General features: G+C 50.5%; 1 protein-coding gene across 1 annotated transcript in view; it reads left to right on the plus strand.

The window, feature by feature from the left end:
• Positions 1–648: 648 nt before the first annotated feature.
• Positions 649–27,226, plus strand: part of DNAH9 (dynein axonemal heavy chain 9) — a 149,601-nt gene continuing 123,023 nt past the window's right edge. Inside the window, exons 1-19 of the mRNA XM_054278578.1 lie at positions 649–1,062; positions 3,222–3,418; positions 4,031–4,189; positions 5,488–5,618; positions 6,903–7,114; positions 8,290–8,523; positions 9,944–10,111; positions 11,149–11,265; positions 12,498–12,648; positions 13,776–13,879; positions 14,991–14,995; positions 15,214–15,279; positions 17,076–17,202; positions 18,256–18,511; positions 19,535–19,776; positions 20,845–20,980; positions 22,002–22,198; positions 22,767–23,194; positions 24,977–25,199. Coding sequence (XP_054134553.1) covers positions 649–1,062; positions 3,222–3,418; positions 4,031–4,189; positions 5,488–5,618; positions 6,903–7,114; positions 8,290–8,523; positions 9,944–10,111; positions 11,149–11,265; positions 12,498–12,648; positions 13,776–13,879; positions 14,991–14,995; positions 15,214–15,279; positions 17,076–17,202; positions 18,256–18,511; positions 19,535–19,776; positions 20,845–20,980; positions 22,002–22,198; positions 22,767–23,194; positions 24,977–25,199 — 3,567 coding nt within the window. The remainder of the gene's footprint in view (positions 1,063–3,221; positions 3,419–4,030; positions 4,190–5,487; positions 5,619–6,902; positions 7,115–8,289; positions 8,524–9,943; positions 10,112–11,148; positions 11,266–12,497; positions 12,649–13,775; positions 13,880–14,990; positions 14,996–15,213; positions 15,280–17,075; positions 17,203–18,255; positions 18,512–19,534; positions 19,777–20,844; positions 20,981–22,001; positions 22,199–22,766; positions 23,195–24,976; positions 25,200–27,226) is intronic.

Consider the following 27,226-nt stretch of genomic DNA (forward strand, 5'->3'; position numbering starts at 1 on the left):
CTTCATTTTGAGTTTATGGGAAATTAAGGGGCAAACTATCAGCAAATCTTTTGTTAATGAGCTCTGCTTTAGTGTGATGCTTATCTAAAGCAGAGACTGGAGAATTGACACATCTGTGTCCTCCAGAAATGCTGTGCAGGGCTTTTATGATTAGCAAGGAACTGGGGAAAACCAAAATGTTCCTGTCACTGGACAGGTGGAGGTAGGAGCAGGCTGAGGTGCCCAGGAGAGAGAACCTGGCTGGGGTGACACGAGCAGCTCTGGGACTGCACAGAATCCGTATGCAGCTTTCCAGGGAATTTCCAAACAGAAGGATCTATTTGGAAAATAGTGAACTGCTTTTCCCAGAAGAGGGTGTTAATAATGTGGAAATGCAGCGGGCACACCAGTTTCAGCTTCAGGTGGTTGCTGCAGGTGCCGGTGTTAGGAAAAAAATTCCCGCGGAGCGAGCCGGGCTGGAAAACTGCTTCTGGAGCTGCCCGGAGCTGCCCAGCGCTGCCGGGATGAGCGAAACGGGCCGGAGCAGCCGGAGGGAGGCGGCAGCGCTGGCACCGCCCCCGCATCCCGGCGGGGCACGGCAGCGGCTCCTGGGAGTCCCCCGGGCAACGGCGGCGGCTGCTCGCAAACAAAACGCTGCGGAGCCGGGGGATGGAGAGCGAGGGGGATCCCGGGTTAGCTGGGGAGGGTTCCCCGGAGGATGCCCGGGATGATGCCCCGGAGGGCTCCCCGGAGGATGCCCGGGATGATGCCCCGGAGGAGGCGCGCCTGGCCCGGTGCGCGGCGCGGGCGCTGGCGCTGCCCCCGGAGCGCTGCCGGCGCTGGGCGGCGGGGCCGGCGCTCCGCGGTTTCGTGCGGGGCGCGGCGGGGCCGGCGGCGCTGCTGGCCTGGCGGGGCCCGGGCGGGGAGCTGGGGCTGTGCCCCGGGCCGCCCCCGCCGCCCCCCGGCGCCACCAAAGCGCTGTTCTTCCTGCGGCCGCCCGCAGCCGGGCCCGGCCCCGCGGAGCTGCTGTGCGGGGACCTGCCCGCCGAGCCCCTGCCGCACTTCGCTGCGCTGGTGGAGGAGGTAAGGCGGGGGGAAAGTGGTGCTGGGGGCTGCAGAGCCCAATGGAACCTCCTAAATCATGAGCTGTGTGGGCTCTGGGTGTCTGGTAGGGTCCTCCACAGTCGTAGGATGGGTTCCTGAGAACGGAGCTTGTGCGAGTGTTGTCTCGGGGCATAAATCGGGCTGTTCAGTGGAAGGGTCAGGAAGTGGTTTAGTCAAAAATGCCAGCTTTGGGAGTTGGAGATGAGGGTTTGAATCCTTTCTTCATGAGATAGGATGGTGGAGTAACTCCTAAGAAGGGATTTAGTCTTCAATCTTTGGCTTACAAGACCAATGTTTTTATAAACTATTAGAGTTAATTAGAAGAGAAGCTGTGCTTGTCCCATCCTTGAAATCTTCAAGGCCAGGGTGCAACTTCAAGGCTTGGAGCAAACTGGGAAAGCAGAAGGTGTCCCTGCCCATGGCAGAGGGTGAACTTTAACATCCCCCCCAACCCAAACCATTCTGTGATTCTGGGATAGTTTGTGCTGTGTAGCACATCTCACACACAGCTGGTCCAAGCCCTGCTCCAGCCAGGCCACCCAGAGCCCAGGACCATGTCCAGGTGGCTTTTCAGTATCCCTGCAGATGGACACTCCCGTGCCAGCCCTCGGTCACCCTCAGGAAAGGGCTTTTCCTGCTGTTCAGAAGAGCCTCCTGTATTTGAGTGCCCTGTTACCTCAGGTGGGCCAATGTTTTCCCAAAGGGATCTTCAAGAGGTTCCATCAGGGGCCCAGTTGTCATTTTAACAATCCAAAAGAATACAAGCAGCTGATGGGACTGGTTATGACATTACTCTCATCAGCAGTCTGTGTGATTTGAGTAATGGAGACAAAGCCTGCTACTATTACAGCTGGAGATGTAGAAGGTGAGCTCTGTGTGCCCTGGAGTTGTTCTCCCTTCCCATGGCTCCCTGGACATGGTGGTTGCTCCTGCTGCTCCTCTTTGCTTGTGGTGCAAAGAACTTTCAGCCCTCTGGAGTGGCACCCTGGTTGTTCCTTTTAGATTCTGTGTCTGTTTGTAGCTGGTTTTGTATCTTTATCCTCCCCCAAGTCTGGCCACAGGAAGGCTGCTCATCACCGGGGTAACCTGGCTCTGATCCCAGGGAAGGTGACAGGCGCTGCTGCTATCCCAGCACAAGAGAGCCAGAGGCAGCTCAGCTCCAGGCAAGCCCAGCCCAGAGCCCCCAGCTGCTGAACTCCACTGGTAAAGACAGGAACCATGTTTGCGGGGCTGCAGGTTTGGGAAATAACCTAAAATGTGGCTCTGCTGTAGATCAGGAAGTACCAGAGGACCTTCCCTCTGCTTATGGGGCTGGCTGTGCAGGGACAGCCCCTGGCCTGTTCATCATCACCTACAGGGAGATGCTCGGGACAGTGAGGGTCTGCAGGTGTGGTGGTGTTCACAGGCATCCCAGGAAGAGGGAAGAGGTGAGGATCTGACTCCATGTTTCAGAAGGCTGATTTATTATTTTATTATATATATATTATTGAATATATATTATAAAATTATTATTATATATTATATATTATGTATATATTATGAAAACTTTACTAAAAGAAGAAGGATTTCATCAGAAGGCTAGCAAGCAAAGGAAAAAGAATGAAATGATAACAAAATCCTGTGTCTGACCAGAGTTTGATACAACTGGGTTGTGATTGGCCATTATTTAGAAACAACCACATGAGACCAATCCCAGATGCACCTGTTGCATTCCACAGCAGCAGATAATCATTGTTTATATTTTGTTCCTGAGGCCTTTCAGCTTCCCAGGAGAAAAAATCCTAGCAAAAGGATATTTCAGAAAATATCATGGCTACATCCAGGCTTGCCCAGGACCTCAGAGCCTGGTGGCCAGTCCACCCATAGTGCTTTTTGTCATAGAATCATCAAATCACAGCATGTTTTGTGTTGGAAAGGACCTCAAAGCCCATCCAGTACCACCCCTGCCATGGCAGGGACACCTTCCACTGTCCCAGGGTGCTCCAAGTCCTGTCCAACCTGGCCTTGGGCCCTGCCAGCCACAGCTTCTCTGTGCCATGGCCTCTCTACCCTCACAGGGAGCAATTTCTTCCTAAATCAAACCTAAATCTGCCCTCCTTCAGCTCTTCCCCCCTGCTCTCCCATGGCTCCTGTTGCAGGTGATTGTGCCCATCCTGACGAACCGGAGGAACCACCAGGGCTGGCCACGAGTGGTGTCACAGGACATCATCCACCACGTGCACAGCCTGAAAAACACTGTCTTCAAGGTTGTTGGCCAGGTGAAGGGCAAGACCTTGCTGCCTCTTCCAGCTGCCTCAGAGGGAATTGAGAACACTGATCCTAAAAGTGAGAAATTGTGAGTGCCAGCCCTTGCTCTCCACTGGGTTTTCCTCTGCTGCTGCATGTGCTGCACCTTTTGTGGATCCTCCCTGTCTGACATGGGGGCTCTTCTTGCTCCCTGTCCTGTGCAGCTCGTCAGGCTGCCAAGGAGGGGTATTTTGCTCTGTCTTTGGGGACTGTGCAATGATAGAAGCAGGAAAAGCTCAGGAGGTGGAGGGGATGAGGGCATGCAGAGAAGCAATGAACTGCTGGGATCACTGAGGGAAAACTCCAAACTCTGCAGTCAGGCTGCTCCAAGCCCTGCCCAACCTGCCCTTGGGCACTGCCAGGGATCCAGGGGCAGCCACAGCTGCTCTGGGCACCCTGTGCTGTTGTCTCCTCACCCTCCCAGGGAAAAATTCCTTCATCATATCTAATTTAAACCTCCTCTCTTTCAGTTTAAAACCATCCCTCCTTATCCTGTCTCTAACTTCCCTTGTAAATATTCTACCTCGTGAACTTCATTGTTTTGTGGTATTGAAACATGAATCTGGGCTGTAGCTGCAAAATCCAGCTGCCCATTGAGGTGGACCCAACTCAGCAACGCACATGCACGAGTGGAAAATGACCCTGATGCTCTTTCCTGCAGCTTGGAGCTGATCAATAAATCCCTTGTGCATGCCACCGAGTCAGCCATCATCGAGTGGAGCCAGCAGATCCAGAGAGTGCTGAGGAAAGAGTCCTCAGAGCCCCTCCTGCAAGGCACCAACCCCACCCCGAAGGTGGAGCTGCAGTTCTGGAGGAGCAGGTGCTGGGGATGCTGCTGGTGCTGGGGATGCTGCTGGTGCTGCTTTGGGTATAGGGGATGCTGCTGGTGCTGCTTTGGGTGCAGGGGGTGCTGCTGCTCTGAGCCAGGAGCAGCTGCTCCAGGTCATGTCGAGTCCTGAACCCAAAAATATTGCTAAAATCATGGTGATCTCTGAGTGTGAGGGTGGCTGGGCAGTTGGCTCAGTTTGGCTTGGTCCAGCCACAGTTCAGGGAATTTAGTTGGAAATGTGTTTGGTTGTCTGCAGACAGCCAGGACACAGCTTTGAGCCAACTGGCCAAGGAAACAAAACAATCTCCAGCAGAATCTAATTGACAAATCACTTCAGATAAACAATCTTCTGAACACATTCCACGTGTGCAAAACAGCAGGAGCAGCAAGTAGAGATAAGAATTGTTTTTCTCTTCCTCTCTCTGTGCTTCTCTAAGAAAAAACCCTGACAGAGAGAATTATGTCTCTCTGTTCAGAGAATGTGAATGGCACAATGGTGTTTCCATCACTGGGCACTCTCCATGCTGTCAGCTGGGGGTGCCACAGGGGGGTCAGATGAGCCAGGGAGTGGAATTTCAGCTGCCCTTTGTGCTGTGCTGGCTCAGGATGGCTGCAGACAGAGCCGTGCCCGTGCAGAGCTGTCAGCCGTGGCTGCAGGAACAGCACCTGGCTCCTTCTGGCACTGCCCTCACCTGAGCCTGGCACCAGCTCTGTCCTCCAGGGCTGGCCCCATCCCCTGCCAGCTCAGTTCAGACTAAAACATAGGCTCTTAAGCTCTAAAACTAAATGTTTCCTAAAGTGAGGGATGTTTCCTTTCTGGGTGAGATCTGTTTGCACTGCAGCCTGTGCAGAAAAGCCTCCCAGTGGCTGCAGGATTTCACCACTTCTGTCTCTCCAGCCACAGCCTTGTTCTTCTTACATCCTCTCTACTTTCCTGTGCTGGAGCTCTTTGCTCATGCAGGTACATCTTCTGCTTTCCAGAGGTGTGGGGGCTTCAGGAAAACTGCTTGGAAAACTTCTTGTGTGTCCTCCAAAAAACCCCGAAATCTAAAACAAACATGACCCCTCCCTCTAGATTTCTTATTCTTCAAAGGGTTTTTTTTCCCCACATAAAAATAAGTTCAGGACTCTCACTACTTGGAGATCTCAGTTCCAAACCCTGCTGTACCTCTCACTTCCCAGTTGTACACAGTCTGTGCCCCTGTGTAACTGCAGAAAATCCTGAGCTGGGGCTTTGGGGCGCAGCTGGGGCTGCCCCAGCCGGGCTGGTGACGTGTCCTGTGCTGCAGGTGTGCTGACCTGGAGGGCATTCACAGACAGCTGACGTCCAGGAGGGTCAGCAACATGCTGGAGGTGCTGGAGAGAGTGCAGAGCATCTACGTGCCCGCCTTCCAAAGCATGCTCGGGGATGTGGAGGCAGGTGAGAGCCTGGGGCAGCTCTGCCAGGTGCTGATTTCTGTCCTCTGCCATAGCCTGGGGTGCCAGGGCGCTATGCCCTCCCTGCTGGGGGACAGGGTGGCTTTGTGGGAGGGAGATGCTGATAAGGGAGAGTTTCTCCTTCTTAGTCTTGAGCTTTGGGGTTATTTGCACCTGTGCTTCTGAAAAGGCTGAGGTGATTGGGGTTGCTCAGTCCAGAGAAGAGAAGTCTCTGGAGTGATCTTATTCTGCCCTTCCAGTGCCTAAAGGGGCTCCAAGAGAGCTGGAGGTGGCTTTTTACAAGGGTTGGAAGTGACAGGACAAAGGCAAATGGCTTCATGGTGTCAGAGGTTAGATTAGGTGCAAGGAAGAAATTAGGAAGAAATCCTGCCATTAGGAAGAAATCCTACCCTGGCAGGGTGGGCAGGCCCTGGCACAGGTGCCCAGAGCAGCTGTGGCTGCCCCTGGATCCCTGGCAGTGCCCAAGGCCAGGCTGGACAGGGCTGGGAGCACCTGGGACAGTGGAAGGTGTAACAGGATGTGCTTCAAGGTCCCTTCCAGCCGAAACCATTCCATAGTTCTATGATTAGATGATGATGATGATGATTCTCTTCATGTTAGTCCACAGGTTTAGTTGCATGATGACATCCTGATTTTATTAAAACTCATCAATTTCATAAAAATGAATTAATTATTAATTCTGGAGTAGTTCTTCAGTGTGCAGCAACACAGCTCTTTGTGCCAGCACCACTCAGTTCCTCACCAGGACTGTGTGCTCCCCTTTGTGTTCCCAGCTCGCGCAGTGTTGGGACACTGTGTGTATATATATGTGTGTATATATATAGTGTGTGTGTATATATGTATATATGTATATATGTATGTATATATATATACACATATATATGTATGTATGTATATATATATATGTATATATGTGTGTATATATATGTATCTATACAAATATATATCTATACACAAGCATATGTATTTATATATATGTATACAAACATAGATATTTTTATATATACAAACATATATTTATATATACACACATATATATACAAACATATTTATATATTTATATATACACATATATATGCACACATATATACATATATATTCACATATTTATATACATATATGTGTATATATAAAATATATATGTTTGTGTATATATGTGTGTATATAAATATAAATGTTTGTATATATGCATATAGAAATATATATGTTTGTGTATATATATACACCCCCCCAGCCCTTCTCACCCCTTCTGCCCTTCCTCCCCCAGCTCTGAGGGAAGCTCAGGACATCGACCTGCACCTGACAGCCCTGCAGCAGCCCCTGGAGCGCTTGGAGGCTGCTGAGTTCAGCAAGGTGAAGCCTCTCCTGGTGCCCCTGCTGCACGTGGTGTGCTGGATCTGGGCCAGCTGCCAGCACTACAGCGTGCCCCTGAGGCTGGTGGTGCTGCTCCAGGAGATCTGCAACCTCCTCATCCAGCAGGTGAGGTGTGCCTGTGGCACCTGGGCTTGACAGGGAGGGGTTTAGGGAAGATGAAACAGGAAAGTCTTATAAGTATGACTGCCTGGCAAAAGGTTTGGAGAATATGGAGACTATAAGTGAGATTGAAAGGAAAGCAAGCTTTGAGATCCCTCAGTTACTGAACAATTGGGAAACAATGGTGTGGCTGGCTGAAGGTAATCCCCTTTTGATGCAATGTGGTGGTGTTTGTCCTAGGACAAGGGAAGAGATGAAAATCTTGATTCTATGTTTTAGAAGGCTGATTTATTATTTTATTATTTATATGATACTAAAAGAAAATGGTATAGTAAAGCAATACTAAGAGAATAGAAGAAAAAATTTTATCAGAAAGCTAGCAAAGAATAGAAAGGAATGATAACAAAAGCTCATAACTCTCAGAGGGTCTGAGCCTGCTGACTCTGATTAGCTATTAATTAGAAACAACATGAGACTAATCAAAGATGTGCCTGTTGCATTCCACAGCAGCAGATAATTCTTGTTTTTCTTTTCCTCTGAGGCTTCCCAGCTTCTCAGAAGAAAAATCTTAGCAAAAAGATTTTTCTGAAAATATCATAGTGACAAATGAAATAACACCCTCTGCTTGCAGGCAGACCCTACAGCTTGGCAGAAGGGGCCCAAAGAGGAGTTTTTAGGGTTTAAAATGTAACATAATATGGTGATGTTATGATTCTTATAGGGTGTGTGTAAATGCTATAGGATTTGTATATTGTACTAGATTGGTTAGTGAGAATTAGAATATTCAGCACAGAAGAAGATTTATGGTATTGGAACGGGAACTTTGCTCTCTTTTACTTCCCCTCTCACTCTCATCCTCTTTTCCCCTCTCTCTCTTTCTCTTTACCACACTCTTGCCTTCCCTCTTTTCTTCTCTTTCCTTGTCTGAGCTGTGGCTGGCAGCTCCCAGCAGGGCCCTGCACTTGGCCCTTTGCAATAAACCCCAAGTTCCAAGCCCTGGCTTCAGAGATCTCTGGTCTCCATCCATCCTGACCATCCCACCCCCCTCACTCCTACAGGAATTCTCTCTTCCTTTCCCCTGTGCTTCCTTCCAAAGGGATTCTGACTGAGAGGAAGGGTCAGAGCTGTTCAGTTTGCTGTGGCAGCAAAGGGGCATCTCTGGTGTGTTTTGGTTCTTCCAGGCTGTGCTGTACCTGTCCCCAGAAGATCTGCTGAAAGGAGAGGTGGAGGAGAGCCTGGGCAAGGTGCAAACAGTGTTTGACATCCTGAGTGCCTTCAAAGGGGCGCTGGAGGAGAGGAGGGCAAACCTGCAGGTGTACTATGAGCCAGGCCAGCAAGTGAGGAGCTGGGACTTCCCCTCCAGGCTGGTGTTTGCAAGGCTGGACAGCTTCCTGCAGAGGCTGGACATGGTGAAGGTGAGAGGTCCTGCAGCCATGAGCTGCCTGGCTGGCACCTTCCCTCCCTGGTGCCAGGGGATCACTCTGTGCCCTCTGGTCCCCCTGACATCAAGGCCAGGACTTGTTTGCCCAGGTCCTGGTCAGTGCCTGTGTCAGGTTTGCTGCTGTGTGCTTGTGGTGGCTGTGTCAGTGCTCCCAGGGCCCTCTGGGACTGGTGCTCCTGTTGGGACAAGGGGATGGGGGTCATGGGGCTGTGGTTTGCATGGCTGGGAATAAACCAGGACAAGCTCTAAGGTTTCCTGGAGCATTCAGAGACACCCTGGAGCATCTCCTGACTTGGACAGGGGGCCTCAGGAGGAGCAGGGACACATTCCAGATCCCTCACCAGGGCATCCCTTCCCATCCCAGTGTGTGCCCAGCTGTGGGGTGTCCCTGTTTGCTGTGGTTGTGAGGCAGGGCAGGGACAGGGGGTGTTGTGAGTGCCATCATTGCCCAGCATGGCTGAGGCTTTGTGAGTGCCTGTTACACAGTGTGTAGCTGTCACACAAACACTGTGCTCACCTGTGAGCTCTCCTGTGGGTACCAGCTCACTGCAGCTGCTGGGCACACTGCTGGTGTTCAGGAACATATAATCACAAAATTATTATATGCAGGTGCTTTATTGAAGAGCTCTGCGTGTCAGAGAACACAGACCCAAATCTGACCTGATATGGTTTCAGACTGAACGTGTTTTATATTCTATCATTACATAACTTACATATTAATTATTAAACTGACATTGTTCTATTGTATACATTGATTTCATCCAAGCATGGATTTCTTGTGATCCCCTCAAACCCCTAATATAGTTTCTTTATATAACTGTGAGATGTGATTAGATATAATTATTGTCTAATTTATCATATACTGACTACACAGGTGCAATTTCACATGATCCAGCAAATGCAAGGCCTAACATCTCCCAGGGCCTACCTTTAACATTTTCCCAGGGCCTATAAGCCTAAATTTATTTCTAACTCCCTGAAATTTCTGTGGTTTTAAAATCTTTTACTATCAACAATCTCTGATTATGGATGAGCTGTTCCCAGGTGGGTAGTCAGGTGGGCACTGCACTGGCTGCTTGTGCCTATGCAAGGCAAGGTCTGGGTTGCTTTTCTCCTTCTCTCATTCCCTGCCCTGGAACACATGGTTTTACTGGTTTAGCCACACTGTGTAACTCTGCTCCTTCCTTCAGGAACTGTGTTGAAAAGCAGAGTGGATGGCATCTGTTTTAAAACCACCCAGTTGTAGAATCACAGGGTGGTTTGGGTTGGAAGGGACCTGAAAGATCATCCTGATTCAATCCTGAGGATGGCCCAGGGGCAACCATGGCTCTGTGCTGTGCTGACTTGTCATCTGCTTGTGGCTGAAGCTGTGTGTGCCTCCTCTGGCTCTGCAGGGCCTCCTGAGCACAGCCCTGGACCTGGCCCAGCTGGAGAAGATTGAGTTTGGGGGCATGAGAGGGAAGGCCCTGGGCCAGCAGGTGCTGGCCATGCACGAGGAGTTCCAGGAGTGCTACCAGGTGTTCTCAGAGCGAGCCTACGACTGCCTGGAGCTGGCCAACGTGGTAGGTGGGGCCCCTGTGGGGATGGCAGCAGCTCATCCTCCTCTCCAGGGAACAGCTCCCTCTGCAGCAGAGCCTGGCTCCTCCTTCCAGCTCCTTTCTCCCTTTGTGGGGCTCTGATCTGTCCCTGCAGGGGACAGGGAGCTGCTGGCCTTTTCTGCAGGCACTTGGCAGTTCTGGCAGCTTCACATCTCAGAATCACACCATGAGCCAGGCTGGAACAGGCCTTTGAGGGCATCAAGTCCAAACTGTGCCCCAACACGCCTCATCAACTAAACCATGGCCCTGAGTGCCACATCCAGCCTGTTTTTAACATGTCAGTGACTTCCCCACCTCCCTGGGTAGATGATTCCAGTGCCCAATCTCTCTTCCAGTGAGGAATTTTTTCCTGATGTCCAACCTAAAGCTCCCCTGGCACAGCTGAAGTCCAGCATACCTTGCTGTTTCAGTGAGTTGGAGCTTCTGTGGGTGTTTGGGGTGGTGGCATGGTATTCAGGCCAGTTCAGGGTAATAGAGTGTGGAGATACCTCCTGTCTTGCCTCCAGCAGAATTTAGGACTTGTTGGACTGTGGGTCCATCCTGGGGGACCTTGAGCTCAGCCATGGGATGGGATAGAAGTGTCCTTGACTGTGGAGGAGTGTTTAAATTCCTGGTGAATAAGACTATACATCCATTCAGCTTATACATACATTCATTCTTTGCTCTGCTTTACAAGAGTGTGTTTTACTTCAGATTGTTTCTCCCCACAAACACACAATCCCATTTTAAAAGCCATGAAAGATGCTGCTTTTCATCTTCACTTGGACAGCAGCTGTTAAGAGACTCAATTACCTCTGGACCTGTTAGGCAGGAGCCAAATGCAAGTGTCTCTTGCTGCTGCACAGCACAGTTGATTCTGGAAGCATTTCTGGCTCTAAACTACAAATATACCGAATCTGTTCCTGGTGAATAAGGAGAGCAAACAGCTCTGGGCAGGGGGGTGGCAGACACGTCCCCAGTGCCCTCTCCCAGCCCAGGACCTGCTGCTGCCCTTCCCACAGGAGTTTGAGCAGGATGCCCTGGAATTCCAGCAGAAGGTGCAGGACATTGACCGGCGGCTGGGCACCGTGTTCAGCCAGGCCTTCAGCGACGCCCCGGGCATGGAGCACATCTTCAAGGTCTGTCTGTCTGTCTGTGCCTCCCCTCCCTCCCCGGGAGCCCCACTGAGAGCCCAGACAGGGCTGCAGCTGGAGGCTGTGCCCGTGGGATGGACAAGGGGACAGTGACATTGGGTTGGACTTGGGGACGGTGACATTTTGGGTTAAACTTTGGGACAGTGACATTGGGATGGATTGGGGGTGGTGACATTGGGATGGACAAGGGGGCAGTGACACTGGGTTGAATTGGGGGCAGTGACATTGGATGGACTGGGGGCGGTGACGTTGGGTCAGACTTGGGGACAGTGACATTGGGATGGATTTGGGACAGTGACACTGGGTTGGATCGGGTTGGGCTTGGGCAGGTATGCTCGGCCCTGTGGGTCCATCATGAGCCCTGGAGCTGGGGGTGTCCCTGCTCCTCATCTCTTGACACAAACAGCAGAGTTTGCTCAGTTGGGGGAAGAGCAGCCAGAGAAATTATTCACATCAGCGTTTTGGATGGCAGGAGTGGCACTGGTTGGCCTGGGAGCTGGAGGAAAGGCTGCTCTGAGTTCCAAGGCCAGGTTGGACAGGGCTTGGAGCACCCTGGTCTAGTGGAGGTGTCCCTGCCCATGGCAGGGTGGAATGAACTGGCCTTTAAGGTACCTTCCAACCCAAACCATTCTGTGATTCTCTGATTTCCTGGTGAAAACTGTTGTTAAAACCAGGTGAACATGGTTAATATCAATTTGTTAATACATGGATTAATTTCAACCCTGAAAATTGAGGTTTTCTAGAAATGAAGGGGCTTTGTTTACCAGTGAATCTATCCTGCAGAGAAAGTAAATGGTATTTTCTGAAAAAAAAAAATCAGAATAATTGTAAAAATTACTATAGAAAGTGGTAAGTGATAGCATTTATCTTTAAGTTGTTTTGGGGTTTTTTTAACTAGAAAATTTTGAAGAATTACAATTGGAATATGGTTCACCCATGGAACAGGCCTGAGCATTTCTGTAACAAAGACATCCTTTGTGATATGGTTTAGTGGTGGGATCAGTCAAAGGTGATCTTGGACTTCTTTTCAAACCTTAATGACTCCATGAAAGGCAGGAACTACTTGGGAAAGCAGGGGAAAAACGTACCCTTTGACAAATGTCCATCAGGGCAGACCTCAGAGTTACTGAGGAGCTGAATCAGTGAGGAAAATCCCAATGGGACTTTATGCAGGAGTTTGATCTTTCCCATTCTTTCCCTCCTCCTTCCCTGCACAGCTGCTGGCCATGTTCTGGAACCTTCTGGAGCGCCCTGGGGTTGCTGCAGTTGCTGCTGACAAGGTCCCTGTCCTGCTCAGCATGTTCAGCTCTGCCCTGGACCAGGCCAGGCTCACCTACAGCAGGCACACCCAGGCAGGGCTGCAGCTCGGTGGGTGCCGTGTCAGGAGGAAAATGGATTTTACAGGAAACTGCATTTAGGCTCATTTAGATGGGGGGAAATAATTTGCTTTTGTTAAGGACACCAGAACGTCCCAAATTGCAAAGGATTTCAGCTTTCCTGGTGGGAAGTGCCTGGGAATGCCCTGTTGGTGGCATTAAAGCAATGCCAATGTCCTTGTTTGAAATGTACATGTGTGAAGTGTGGGTAATGCTGGAAATGCAAGGGGGAGGTTGGAATTTGGGGTTTGATCAGCCTTTCCCAGGTTTGTTATTTCCTGGGAATGCTGGCACAGAAGGGAATAGGTAAATTCGTGTCAGGAAGACTGTTCTGGAAGCAGAGAAGTTGCAGGAGAGGCAGCACTGATGGAACCAGTTCAGGTTAACAAGGGGAATGGGGAGATTCATGGAGGGCAAGTCCAGCATTTGCTGTGGCTTTGGGGAGCTCTCTTCTGTGGCTCTGAGATGGGATGGTCAAAGCCAGCTCCCAGCCAGAAATCCCTTTCTCAGTGTCCCTGGGAAGGAGAGAATTCCCCCCAGTCTGGTTCCAAGATGTGCCAGGCTTCTCCTCTGATCCCTTATTGCAAATCCACAGGGGGGTTTGTAGGTCACAGAGTGTGACAGTGTTCACAGGGGTCTGAGGATGAGGGAAGAGATGAGGATCTGACTCCATGTTTCAGAAGGCTGATTTATTATTTTATGATATATATGACATTAAAACTATACTAAAAGAATAGAAGAAAGCTTTTCATCAGAAGGCTGGCTAAGAATAGAATAGGAAAGAATGATAACAAAGGTTTGTGGCTCAGGCTCTCTGTCAGAGCCAGCTGACTGTGACTGGCCATTAATTAGAAACATCCAACATGGGCCAATCAAAGACCCACCTGCTGCATTCCACAGCAGCAGATAATCAATGTTTACATTTTGTTCCTGAGGCCTCTCAGCTTCTCAGGAGGAAAAATCCTGAGGAAAGAATTTTTTCATAAAAGACGTCTGTGACAGCAGACCTCAATGGAGTAACAGAGGCTGGATTTCAGGGAGGGAGCCTGGAGCCCAGGGCAGCTCTGTGGGTGCTGTGAGCTTGCAGGGCTGATGGAATCTGTTCCCTGTGCCCTGCAGGGTTCCCCCCCCTGCACAAGAACGCCCCTCCCGTGGCCGGAGCGCTGGGCTGGGCGCGGGAGCTGCGCGCGCGGATCCAGGGACCCTTGGAGCACCTCAGGCACGTCCCAGGGCTGTGAGTGTCTGCTCCGGATGGGCTAGGACCATCTGGAAACCTCTCTCTGGGGGTTCTCTCTGTGTTGAATGCTATCCAATGGCTGTTGTCATTATAGTGCAAGAGTTCTATTGTCATTACATTGCAAAGGTTCCATATTGCCAGTTTTGTACCTCCTTGATGTTTCCTGTAGGCATCTCCTCTAGGCACTGACTCTTCCTTGCCCTCACAGCAGCCAACTGACTCCAGTTCCCCCTCAACCAACCAATCCACTCTTTTGTCACACTCTCCTTATTGGCTACAGCTGTGGCCTGTTAAATCAGGCCTGCTCCTAATCTTTGCTAATTAACCCAGCTGCAACTCTTTAGGGGGTAAGATTACTTGCTATACTTCCTTTATTTACTTGTATTCTATCCCCCTACAAATGGCTGCAGCTGAAGCAGTCCTTAGTGAGGAGGTGAGAAGTGAAGAGGTGCCCTGGAGCCATTCACTTCCCTGCCATCTTGGTTTTTTGAGGAAGTTTTTAAATTGGGTTGGTTATTAAGTGATTGAGAGGCACTGTGGGACAGTAGATAAGCTCCTCAGCTTTTAACAGAGCCCTAGGTTGTAATTAAAATAGATATTGCAACCTTTCCCACTGTAATTCCTCCAGGACCCAGTTGGGAGCAGCCCAGCTCTTTGGTGATAACTTTCTCAGAATTAAGCAAAGGAACAATCACCCAAGATCAAGAAAACAAACAGGGCTGGAATTCTCATGGTCCCTGCTGCATTTAGCATTGATTTTACCCCTCTGTGTAGAGCAGTTACAAGACAAGTCCTTCAGCAGGGAGGTATGAAGCTCTTTCCCATGTGCAACTTGAAGGGGAGAAAGGATTGAAAAGGAAAAGTGAAGATATGTTTATATATAGATTTATATTATATATATTAACTATATAGTATGTTATTGCATATATTTTGTATTTTTTCTATACATTATATAGAAATACATTTTATACATTATATAAACAGCCATTTTCACAGCTGTGACCTGCATTTAGTTGAGCACAACTGTGACAGAAAACTGCCAAGGGCAAAATGTTCAAAAGTGATGTTTGGTAACATTACAGTGATTTTTCCAGCAGCCCTGGCTCCTTCTCCCATCTTAGCTGCTTCTCCCCATTTTACAGCAGGGAAACACCTGAGAGAGAGCCCAGGGGGCTGGGCAGCCTCGGACAGGAGAGGATTTGGGGTGAAATCCAGGCAGACTGTGCCTGCAGGCTGTGGGGGACCATGGGAAAGGGGAAATGCAGATTCCAGCCCCCAGGACTGAAGGTGATGAACTCCTGTCTGTTGTGCTGCCAGGAGCTTGGACTCTGCCCGTGGAAGATTGGTGATGCAGAAATATGAAGAGATGATCCAGCTGCTCGACAGGTACAGGGGGCTCAGGAAAGCTTCCCCTCCCCTGAGCCACCTGCCAGAACATTTGGCAGCCCAGGGCTTGGCAATGTCCCTCTCTAAGCCCAAGGGAATTCCCTGCCTAGAGAGGAGGAAGGAGCTGGCACTGGGTGCCTCAGGTTTGCTGGGATGGCTTCAAGTGAGATTCCTGCAGGGGGAACAGGGGCTCTGCAGCCCAGCAGGAGCTTCAGAAGGAGCTGCTTTGGGGTGGAGGAGCTGCCCTGGTGGAAAAACCTGGGCTGGGAGAAGTCTTTGTTCTCTCCCTGGCTGTGTTTGCAGTGGCTGTAACGTGGATATTCCACAGCTGGACCTGGGGGTGACTGTCCAGGACTTGGATCTCAGTGTTTGATGTTCCACCTGGTTTCTCTGGGCTGTCCCTTGAGAGAAACCCCTTCCCACTGTGACAGTGTTCACAGGGGTCCGAGGATGAGGGAAGAGAGGAGGATCTGACTCCATGTTTCAGAAGGCTGATTTATTATTTTATGATAAATATTATATTAAAACTATACTAAAAGAATGGAAGAAAAGATTTCATCAGAAGGCTAGCTAAGAATAGAAAAAGAATGAATGATAAGAAAGGCTTGTGACTCAGACTGTCTGTCCGAGGCAGCTGACTGTGATTGGCCATTAATTAGAAACAACCACATGAGACCAATCACAGATGCACCTGTTGCATTCCACAGCAGCAGATAATCATTGTTTACATTTTGTTCCTGAGGCCTCTCAGCTTTTCAGGAGGAAAAAATCCTAAGGAAAGGATTTTTCATAAAAAATGTCTATGACCTGGATCCCTGCAGGCCCTGCTCCCCATGCACACTGGAGGGAGCTGGGATGAGCAGAGCCCACCCTGGGTGCTGCAGGGCAGGTGGAGGGAACCCTGTTCCCATCACCAGAGCAAGGCTGGGGGGTTCAGCAGAGCCTTCCAGAGAGGAGCAGCCCCACAGGGGGTGTGGGGTGAGCACCTCGAGGTGCTGTGTCCTGGGTGCTCAGGTGACAAGGTCATTCAGAGCAGACTTTGTCACTGGCGAGGGGCTGTCCATGCCCTGTGAGATGCCAGGAGCCCTCCTCTGCCCTCTGTGCTCCCATGCCAGGGGTGCCATGGCCTCACCTAGCCAAGTGAGCTCAGCTTCAGCCACTCCAGCATCCCTGGGGCTTCAGGAATCTGCCCTGCTCAGACCTTGGAAACCCTCAGCTGCTGATATATCACATCAGGCTAAATGCTTTGGAAAGTCCATCTCCAAATCTGAATTCTATGCTAAAACTGTGTCATGGTTTGAGAGGAAGTGAGTTTTTTGGGTCAGGGTGGTGATGGACCGAGAGTTAGTGATCTGAAAGATAGATGCATTAGAAATTTGGTGGGAGGAGGAGGAAATGTTTTTGGAAGGTTTTCGTTTTTCCTGTGTGTTTCTTTTTACATATAGTTGTAGTTTAGTTAATAAAGTTTTCTCTTCTTTATTTCTAAGTGGGGGCCTGCTTTGCTTATTCCTGGTCACATCTCACAGCAGACACCAGAGAGAATGTATTTTCATGGGAGCAGTGGCATTGTGTCAGTGTCAAACCATGACAAACTGGTACCTGAGAGAGCTTTGCCCTCCTGACTTGATGCTGCCACTGCTCTTTTGGGTGTTTGCCTTGTTGTTGAGGTGGCATGGGTGGGTTTTGAAGATTCCTTCACTTTCTTCAGTCCTCAGAGTGGAGTTGGCTTCCCCTCAGTTACAGCTGCACTCTCTGGTCTTGATAACTGTGTGGTGCAAGTTTCTCTTTTCTGGCAGGTATCAGGAGAAGCTGTATTTGGACTGGTCCCAGACAGTGTCAGAGAAATCCCAGTACAACCTGGCCCAGCCTCTCATCCGGCGAGAGGCACAGAGCAAACTGATCAGGGTCAATTTTGATCCCCAGGTAAGAGCTGCTGCCCCTCCAGCCCCCACAGGACATGTCCCCAGGCTGTGGGGGACACCTGGGAGGCTTCTCTGTGCCTTGTGGGACCCCTGCCATGGGGTTAACAAGGCTCTGCCATAGATCTGCTCTGCCTAAATAGCAGCATTAATTACAGTTTGAGCAGAGCAAATTGTGGTTAAAGGCAGTGGCTGAAGTCCCTCAGGAGACAGAGGTGTAACAGCATGTCCACATCATACTGGTTGATACTGGTGTGGGGAGTGATGGGACATCATCTACAGACACACATTCATGTTGTGTGTACCTGGAACCCGAGCTTCTGAAAGCTGTGAAAAACCCAGGGAATTTTTGTTTTGTGACTCCAGAAATCTTTGATGGAAGGTGGCACCAGAAGGAGCTGAGTCAGTGGCTTTGAGGCTATGGTGCTATTTTAAAATTATTTTTTATACCAGTCAACCCAGCAAACCAAGAGAGCTGGAGCCATCTTATCTTTCACTTTGATAATGGCCAATGGCTCTTGCAGAACAGCATTGCTGGGACTTGTGATGGGGCTCAGCCTCCATCTGAAAGGGGAAGCACGTGGATGGGGATGGCTGAGAGTACCAGAGGTGATGGTGGCTTTTAGAGGCTGATTGGTGCTTAAGAGGGAAGGAATCCAGAGTCAGAGATCAATGGGAAATGGACCAGGAGCTGTCCAGGCCCTTTCCAGCTTGCTGCTTTGGGAACAAACCAGCACGACCAGCAGAAGGGGTTGGAGGGAATGCCAGGAGCTGGTAGGCCTGTGCTGACCAGCAGGACCCCCCCTGTGATGATCAGAACAGGTTGCAGGGAGTTCCAGGAGGTGGCAGGGCTGTGCTGACCAGCAGAAGGGGCTAGAGGGAGTTCCAGGAGCTGGGAGGGCTTAGCTGACCAGCAGAAACCCCTGTGATGGTCAGAAGGAGCTGGCAGGGCTGTGCTGACCAGCAGGACCCCCCTGTGATGGTCAGAAGAGGCTGGAGGAACTGCCAGGAGCTGTTAGGGCTGTGCTGAGCCCAGCTCTGTGCCTTGCCTCCCCAGCTAGAGGCCGTGCTCAGGGAGGTGACCTACCTGAGGCGCAGCGGGGCAGGAGCCATCCCCCCGGCAGCAGCTGAGCTCCATTCCTGCAAGGAATCCCTCTGGCAGCTGGTGGCCAGCCTGGAGCTGATGGCCAACAGCTACAACAAGGTCCTGAGGTCCCTGCTGGAGGTGGAACATCCTTTGGTGCAGGGGCAGCTGCAGGACATTGACGTGAAGCTAAAAGAGGCAGAAGAAACGCTGACCTGGAAGACAGAGGGTGAGCTGGCTCTGTGTGATGTTGGTTTTCCCAGCTTTTACTGAGATGGGGCAGCTGAGAGGTGTTTTAAAAGATTTTATTGGATCATCAGTTTCAATGAATAGTGAGACAAATGTAAAACTCAACTCCATTCCATCAGAAGCCAGCCCATTTCCTGGTTACAATACTTTATAAATCTTTTTCAGCCTATTAGCTTTTGCCCCACAATGCTGCTGTTACTTCTAACACCAATCATCTCTATTTTTACCTATATTTTTTACCTATATTTAACACAAATCCCCTATATTCTTACCTGTATTTTTACCTATATTACCTATATTTAACACCAATCACCTATATTTTAACCCATATTTAACACCAATCACCTGTATTTTAACTATATTTAACACCAATCACCTATATTTTTACCCCACATCATGCTACAATGCATCTTTCACAATTCTAATTCTCTAAAATACCTGGTGTTTTTGCAAATCTACATTTTGAAACTTGTTGAAACTTTTTTCCAGTTCAATCCCTCTCTCAACAATGTCATCTCTATTCCATGGCATTATAGTATATTATAGTATAGTATATTAAAAGAATAGAAGAAATTATTTCATTAGAAGGTTAGCAAGGAATGGAAAAAGAATGGAATTGGAATGATAATAAAATTTTGTGACTGACTAGACAGTCTGAGCCAGCTGGGCTGTGATTGGTTATTAATTAGAAACAACCACATGAGACCAATCACAGATGCACCTGTTGCATTCCACAGCAGCAGATAATTATTGTTTATATTTTATTTCTGAGGCTTTTCAGCTTCTCAGGAGAAAAAATCTTAACAAAGGGATTTTTCAGAAAATATCATAGTGACAGTAGGGGAGAGGTAGAAGTGGCTCTGCTGCTTGAGGTGGTGAATCTCTTACTTTAAGGATGAGTGAGAAACACATGAGACCACGGGGAAAAGGTCTGAAGGAGAGAACACCAGAGCTTGGCCCAGCTGCTCTGGAAATAGAGGCTCAACCATCTCATCTTCCCCAGGTGTCTGGGATCACATCTCCGGGGTGGTGAGTGATGTCTGTGACCTGGAGCAGAGGGTGCAGAAGGCCAAGGACAACGTTGAGGAGATCCAGAGCATCGTGCGCTCGTGGGGATCGCCCATGCTGGAGAGGAGGGATGCCAAAAGGGAGGCAGTGCTGAGCCTGGAGGAGTGCCAGCAGCGCCTGGAGCGGCGCTACAGCCTGGTCAGGGAGGCTGGGCACAGGATCCACTCCCTGGTGGAGGTGAGGGGGCACCTGCAGGGCTGGGGGGCTCCTCAGAGGCTCCATGTGGTCCCTGTGGCTCTGGAAACATCCGGAGTGCTTTGCCTAAAATGAACTCCCTGAACCCATTTGATAACCCACCCCGGGGTTAATTGGTGCTGTCTCTGAGGGGTGGGGTGGGGTGGGGTGGGGTGAACTGGATGGGGTGTGGGGCTGGCTGGGCTCCCAGCCCCGGGCAGGACCAGCTCCAGCCAGAGAACGGTCTGGCTGCAGCCCTGGCTGCTGGAGAGCCACTAGAGGGGAGTGGTGCATCGGGATTGGGATGCTGCTCCCAAAGAAAGGAAAAATCCCCTCTGAGGTGTTACCTGGGAACAGGGGCTCTGGCTGACCCTTTGGTTTCAAGCTCTGTCCTTCTGTGCAGCAGAAGGTGATGCTGAGCACCCAGGGAGAAGCTGAGTGACAGGGGAGAAACTGCTCTCCCAAACCTTGGTGCTTCCCAGCAGTTTTGCCAGAGCTCAGAGTCCTCTGCAGGCCAGGAGAAAGCCCAAAGCTCTGCTCCTCACCTGCCTGGAGCCAGGTGTTGTGCATGTCAGGGACAGCTCCTGGCCTGGAGGAGAAGGGTTATGGGCCCAGCCCTCTCCTGGGGATCATGTCTGGCCTTGGGCTCTGAAGAGAACCAGATGGGTTCATCAGGATGGGCCTTTGAGGCCCCCAGTTCTCCCTGCCCCAGGGGTGCAAAGCAGCCCCAAGTCCCATGGCCTCAGAGAAGAGGGAGGAAAACACATGGAAGATCTTCCAAGGCTCTTCTGCCCTCCATTTTCACCTTGACATGTTCCTGGAGACCAAGCAGCCCTTGACAGGAGCAAATTGTGGCCACGCCCCAATAGGAAGATCCACCTCAACCAGGCTGGCACTGCTGTGGTGCCCAGCATCAGCCCTTGGCTGTGGGGCAGGGATGCCTTCACAAAGCATCAGCTTTCAGCATCAGCACCTCCTTACCCACACTTAGTGAACCTGTATTACACTCAAGGAGGATTTTTGGGCACACTCAGCCCTGCTGTGTGTGAAGGAATCTTCTTTGTGTTCCAGGAAAACCAGAGCCTCCTACGTGCAGAACCAGCCTCTGATGCCTGGAAGGGGTATTTGGATTATGTGGATGAGATAGTCCTGGATGGATTCTTCACTGCCATTGAGTGCTCCCTGAAATACCTCCTGGAGAACACAGGTGACACCTGGCTCCTGTCCCCTGGCTGCAGGGGCTGCTCAGCCTCTCCAAGGGGACATCTCTGGTTGTGCCCCCTTATTCTCAGTGGTTGTTCTCCTCTTCCTGGCCTCTCCAAGGGGACATCTCTGGCTGTGCTCCCTCATTCTCAGGGCTTGTTCTCCTTTTCCTGGTTTTCCTTTGGCACTGGAGTGTCCAGAAGGGGAGGGTGACTCCAGCACTGCCCACTGGAGCTCAAGGGGAGGGATGGAGATGACAGCACTGTCTGCAAGGGTTAATGGACAGAGACACTTGAGGCTGCTCCCACACCTGTGCTTGGACATCAGCCACCTCCCACCCTCCCATGCCCAAAGCAACAGGGTGGCACCATCCCTCCTCTGTGGGCAGTCTCAAGAGCCAGTTCTGCTCCTGAAAGGCACAAAACAAAACCCTCTGGAGGGCAGAGGTGAGCTGGGCTCAGGAGTGCCCAGCCCTCCTTGCTGTGCTGAGAGCAGCTTGTGTGCAGCTGAAGCACATCCCCAGGAACACTTCCCTTCTGGATGTGAGGCACAATGAGCCGGAGAATTGCAGGCAGTTCTTCACCATCTCGTTAAAAACTTGCCTAGGTTGTCACATTTGCATCTGGCTTCAGTTTCTGGTTGCTGTTGTGATTTTCTTTGCATGCTTTTCACCACTAAATTAAAGAGCCACTTGGTTCCTGTTGTTTTCCTCCTCTGCAAGCACTTCCATGCTTGCACTGTTCAGCTCTCAGAGTCCCTCTGCATTACCTGAAGAGCTTTTCCTCCTCAGGGTGTTTTCTGCTTCTTACATCACTTGTGTCTCACCTGTTCCCCACTGTCTTTGGTGGGTACCACAGCACAGCTGGTTTGCCAACACCTCCATGGGTTGTGCAGGCCCCAGTGAGTGTGTGCCTGCCACCACCCCCTCCTGCTGTCCCTGCAGGCCATGTGGCACCTTGTAATAGGAGATCAGTGGCTTGAGATTCCTTGAAAAGCACCCTGACATCTCTCTTCTTCCCTGCCAGATCCCAAGGCAGGGCTTGCTCCCCTCTTTGAGGTGCAGCTGGATTTGGTGATCCCAGATTTGGTGTTTCGCCCTCCCTTGGACCCTGGCACCAGGGATGGCTTCTGTGACATGGTGGAAAGTCTTCTTCAGGGCATCTTCCACATCTCCTCGCTGGTGCCCCAGCTGGCTGCGCACAGTGGCTTCAGCCACTACCAGGTCTGTGCTCTGGGGCTTCCCTGGGCTGGGGCAGTGAGGAGGTGCCATGTGCTCCCACCTCACTGTGCTCTGCTCTCCCTCTCCACTCTCTCCTTTCTCCTCTCTGCCTTCTCTCCTCTTCGCTCCTTTCTCTCCTCTTTCCCCTCTCCCTTCTCCCATTTTCTCTCTTTCCTTTCCCTTCTTCTTCTTCTCTCCTTTCCCTTCTTCTCTCCTTTCTCTTCTCTCTCCACTTTCCCTTCTTCTCTCTCCACTTTCCCTTCTTCTTGTTCTCTCTCCTTTCTCCTCTTCTCTCTCCACTCTCCCTTCTCCTCTCTCCTTTCCCTCCTTCTCTCCTTTCTCCTCTTCTCTTTCCTTTCCCTTCTTTTCTCTCCTTTCTCCTCTCCACTCTCCTTTCCCTTCTCTCTTCACTCTCCCTCCTTCTCTCTCCTTTCCCTTCTCATCTCGCCCTTCTTCTCTCTCTTTTTCCTCCTTCTCTCTCCCTCCTTCTCTCTCTACTCTCCCTCCTTCTCTCTCCACTCTCTCTTCTCCTTTCTCCATCTCCCCTCTCCCTTCTCCCTGTGCCCCCCAGGCTGCCCTGGAGGCCATGCCCTTGCTGTGCTCATGGCGCCAGGAGCTGCTGGCGCGGGCTGAGACAGCGGCCACCGCGTGCCGCGAGCACCGCGCGGGGCTGGAGCGGCGCTTCTGCCACCTCCTGCTGCAGGACAGGAGGGACCTGGGCCACCACCTCCTGCTCCAGGACAGCCACCACCTCCATGTCCCCATGCCTGCAGACACCGAGCAGGGGCTCCCCGAGGCACCGGCCACGCTGCAGCAGTTCAGGGAGCAGCTGGGCTCCTACGAGCAGCTCTACGAGGAGGTGGCTCGAATGCAGCCCCTCTGCACCTTCCAGGGCTGGCTGAGGCTGGATGTGCGGCCCTTCAAGGCAGCCTTGCTCAACGAGATTAAAAGGTGGAGCTTGGTGTTCAAGCAGCACCTCCTGGACCATGTCACGCACAGGTGAGGGTTGGTTCTGCCTGTGATCATGGAAATTCTCTTGTCTTGGTTGGGCTGCTTCATTTTCCACTCATGGCTGAAGGATAGAGAATCATGAAATATCCTGGGTTGGAAGGGATCCAGAAAGACCATCCAGTGCAGCTCCTGGCCCTGCACAGGCACCCAAACAATCCCATCCTGGGCATCCCTGGGAGCATTGTCCAAACACTCTTGGAGCTCTGGCAGCCTCAGAGCTGTGGCAACCTCCAGAGCTAATACAGGAGCAGGAGAAGGGCTCATGCTGCACAGCAGCTCCATCCCAGCACTGAATCTTCCATGCCCTGGTCTCTGCTTGTGTGTGAGCTGTGGGAGCAGTGGCATCCCTTAATACCCCTGACATCCCTGGGGCCTCATGTAGGGTGTTAGACAGTTTGTGCTTGCCCAAGGTATGTGTTCTGCTTCTCCTGAGCCAAATAATCCCATCTCTGCCAGGGCACTGGGCTTGCATTATTGGATTTGATGGTGGCCATCAGTAAATCTGCATCAATGTTGTGAGGTTTCTAAAAGCCTCATGATTTAGGTAGCCTGGCATGAGCAGTAATGGGGAGGTGTCATGGAGCAGTTTGGGCTCCAACTTTTGCATTACCACGTGTTCCTTGCCCTGAAGAGCTGCTCAGATCTGTGCAGGACAATGCCCTGGGTGATTTATTGGTCACAACTGAAGGTTGTCCTAGGTTGTGGGTGCTCCCAGGGGAGTGCTCACAGACATCTGAAGAGGAGGCTGCTGCGTGGGGTGGTGATGTGATCTCTGGTGTGCTTTTCAGCACCATAAATCTGTTTGATAATTTCTTTGCAAAGAGGTTTAGTGTGGCAGAGAATGAGCATTTAGGAGCTGTTATTGAGAGTCCCTGAGTCAGCAGTTTAGTCTTTATTAGGTGAAGTATTTAAGGATACTTTTAGGCCCAGCAGCATCCAGAGAATTTAAGCAGACACTTAAGAAGTGTTTTGAGACCCAGGAGCCCAGTGCTCTTCTGCTCAAAGTGCCCAGTAGCTGGTGAGGTTAAAAACAGGATAAGCAGGTGAGGAAATGTGTCCTAAAGACTTTCCTGTCTGTGATAGTTTGTGGCTCAAGGGCTTTGAGAGACAGGGATTTTAATTTTAAAGACCTGGAGGGATTTTTTCCTCCCAAAAATGTACAGTTGCTTTTCTGAGCTGCTGTGAATTTGCATCACCTGCAGGAGGAAGCTGCCCTGTGAAGAGAGGCAGTGCAGGAAGGACAAGCCCTGTTTGTTACAGCTTTGAAACGTCTCAGGTTCACGTGGGGAGCTTGGATTCTCATAGTGGAACAGATGGGGTGAAAACTGTCACAGAATCCCAGAAAGGTTTGGGTTGGAAGGGATCTTAGAGCCCACCCAGTGCTACCCCTGCCATGGCAGGGACACCTTCCACTGTCCCAGGTGCTCCAAGCCCTGTCCAGCCTGGCCTTGGACATTTCCAGGGATCCAGGGGCAGCCACAGCTTCTCTGGACACCCCATGCTGGTGTCTCCCCATGCTCCCAGTAAAACTGGGACAGTAAAATCTGTGCTCTCAGACAGCCCCTCCTGAGCTCCCTGTCTCTGTTCAGGTACTCTCTCTCCAACTTGAGAAGTCCCAATCTTGAAGGAACCTGTACCATATCCAGGGATACCTTTGAGCAGGAATTCCAGTTCTGAGGCTGGATATTAACTCCAGAGGAGCTGGAAGAATAATAATTCCAGAGGAGCTGCCCTCATCCTGTGCTTCCTCCCCTGCTTTGTGCTCTGCAGCTTGGCTGACCTGGACGAGTTCATCCAAACTGCCGAGAGAGGTTTGAGCAGAAAGGTGGAGAAAGGTGACTACAGTGGCTTGGTGGAGGTCATGGGTCACCTGCTGGCTGTGAAGGAACGTCACAGTGCCACTGATGCCATGTTTGAGCCTCTGAAGGAGACTGTTGAGCTGCTGAGGGCCTATGAGCAGCAGCTGCCTGAGGAAATCCACCAGCAGCTGGAGGTGGGTGAGGGTTTGTGGTGGGCACAGCAGTTTGCCCAGGAGCAGAAGGCAAAGGGGGCAGGAGTGGAGGAGCATCCCAGGGATATTCAAGGTTCCCTGTCATTAGAGGGCCTCATTGGGCAGCGTTTTGCTATTGCAGGATGTGCCTTAGTAGCTCTAAATGTTGAGATTTTTTTCTTTTAAAGCAGAGATTAGGCCTTTTGTTATGTGTGAAAAACATGGAATTGCCTGCTCCAACTCCCAGCGATTGCTCTTGAAAAAAAAATTAATGCATTTTCAAATCCATCTGTTAATTATGTTGAATTATAATTATTTTTAAATAAGCTGGTTCTTGGCAGCTATGGAGATGGGGAGGATAATGTTGGCAGAGGAGCTGCCTTCCCACAGGACTTCAGTTCTCCTCTGGGTCGAGACCACCAGATCTGCTTTACCCAGAGGAGAGCCCTGGGAGCAGGTTATGAAAATATTTTGGCATCTTTCCACATCTGGCTCTTATGAGTCAGTTCTTTGGGATTTCCTTTCTTTTCTGCAAAAGGGACCATGAGAAGGTTGTAGGACATGGTGAGTGTTGGGGGACAGAGACAAGCCCTGCCAGCTGTGTCTTCATCCACCATAAAGCCCACTCCTGTGGGCAGCCCAGCCCCACTAAATCCCCCTGCCTAGCAGCTGCTGGTGTGTTCCTGCTTGTGCAAATACCTCCAAATACCAGATTTGCTTTGCTGATAGAAGAAATGAGGGTGTGGAGCAGGAGCAGCCACCCAGATGCAGGAGACAGCCAAAGAATTGTTCTTTCTGGTGAGTGACAGCAACACTTGTGTGTGAATGATTCATTCCCTCCTGTGTGGAGTGGGAAAAGCAGAAGTTCCTCCAGGCTCCTCTCCCTCCCTGGAGATGGATGGGCTGGAGCTGCTGCTTGGAAGGAAGAGAAGGAGGTAGCTCTGTGAGTGGTCATGGATGGTGATTTCTGCTGAGACTGTGGTGAAAAATGCCAGTATGAGACCCAGTATCAGGAGGGGCTGGCCCTGCCCTGGCCATCTCTGATGTCTCAGAGCTGCTTGCAGCTCCTTCCCTTCTTTCCATGGTGGGTTTCCATTAATCTCCTCAAGAGTGTGAGCTGGGATGGAGAGAAACCTAGAATCTTTCCTGTGGGCTTGCACAGCCCATGGAGAGGAGGGGACCTGGGGACAGCAGAGCCCTTGGCAATCATGGAATTGTCAAGGTTGGAAAAGTCCTTTAAGACGATAAAATCTCACCATCCACTCAGCATCACAACTGTGATCACCTCTAAACCACATCCCCAGGTGCCACATCTACAGGGGTTTGAACACTTCCAGGGATGGTGACTCCACCCTGCCCGGGGCAGCTTGTTCTGATGCTTTACAACTCTTCCTGTGAACGTTTTTCCTCATATCCAATCTAAACTCCCCCAGGAATAACTTGGGCCATCCCAACCTCTCTCCCTTGCAGTTTTAGCCATGGGATCTGTGGCTTTTCCCATTCCATGGTTATCCATGAGCAGATCCCATTCTGCAGAGCCCCACCTGCCTCCCAGCAGTGTGGCAGCAGCTCTCTGGCCACAGAGAGCAAACACAAATCTTCCCAGGCATTTTCCCTGGGGAAAGCTGTGAGAAAGCTCAGAGAAAGAATTAAAACAAATCTTATCAGCACTTGCTGCACCTGTTGCTAGGCAAATGTGGAATGTGTTATGGAGATTTGTTTACCAAAGGGTGGTGATGTATTGTATTTGTTGAGATTTTTGTGGGAGGGAAGAATGATGTATTTGATTTTATGTTTTTAGAAGGTTAATTTATTATTTTATGATACTATATTATAATAAAGAATACTATAATAAACTACACTAAAGTATACAGAAAGGATACTTACACAATGCTTAAAAGATAATAATGAAAATTTGTGACTCTAGAAAGAGTCCTGACACAGCTTGGCCCTGATTGGTGTGAGTTGTTTTCACTCATTGACCAGAATCTAGTGAAACAATTACTTGTGAGTAAACAATCCCTAAACAC

Source organism: Melozone crissalis, unplaced genomic scaffold, assembly GCF_028551555.1.
Source record: "Melozone crissalis strain CALT ecotype California unplaced genomic scaffold, PUWL_Pcris_2 ptg000026l_1, whole genome shotgun sequence".
Lineage (NCBI taxonomy): Eukaryota > Metazoa > Chordata > Aves > Passeriformes > Passerellidae > Melozone > Melozone crissalis.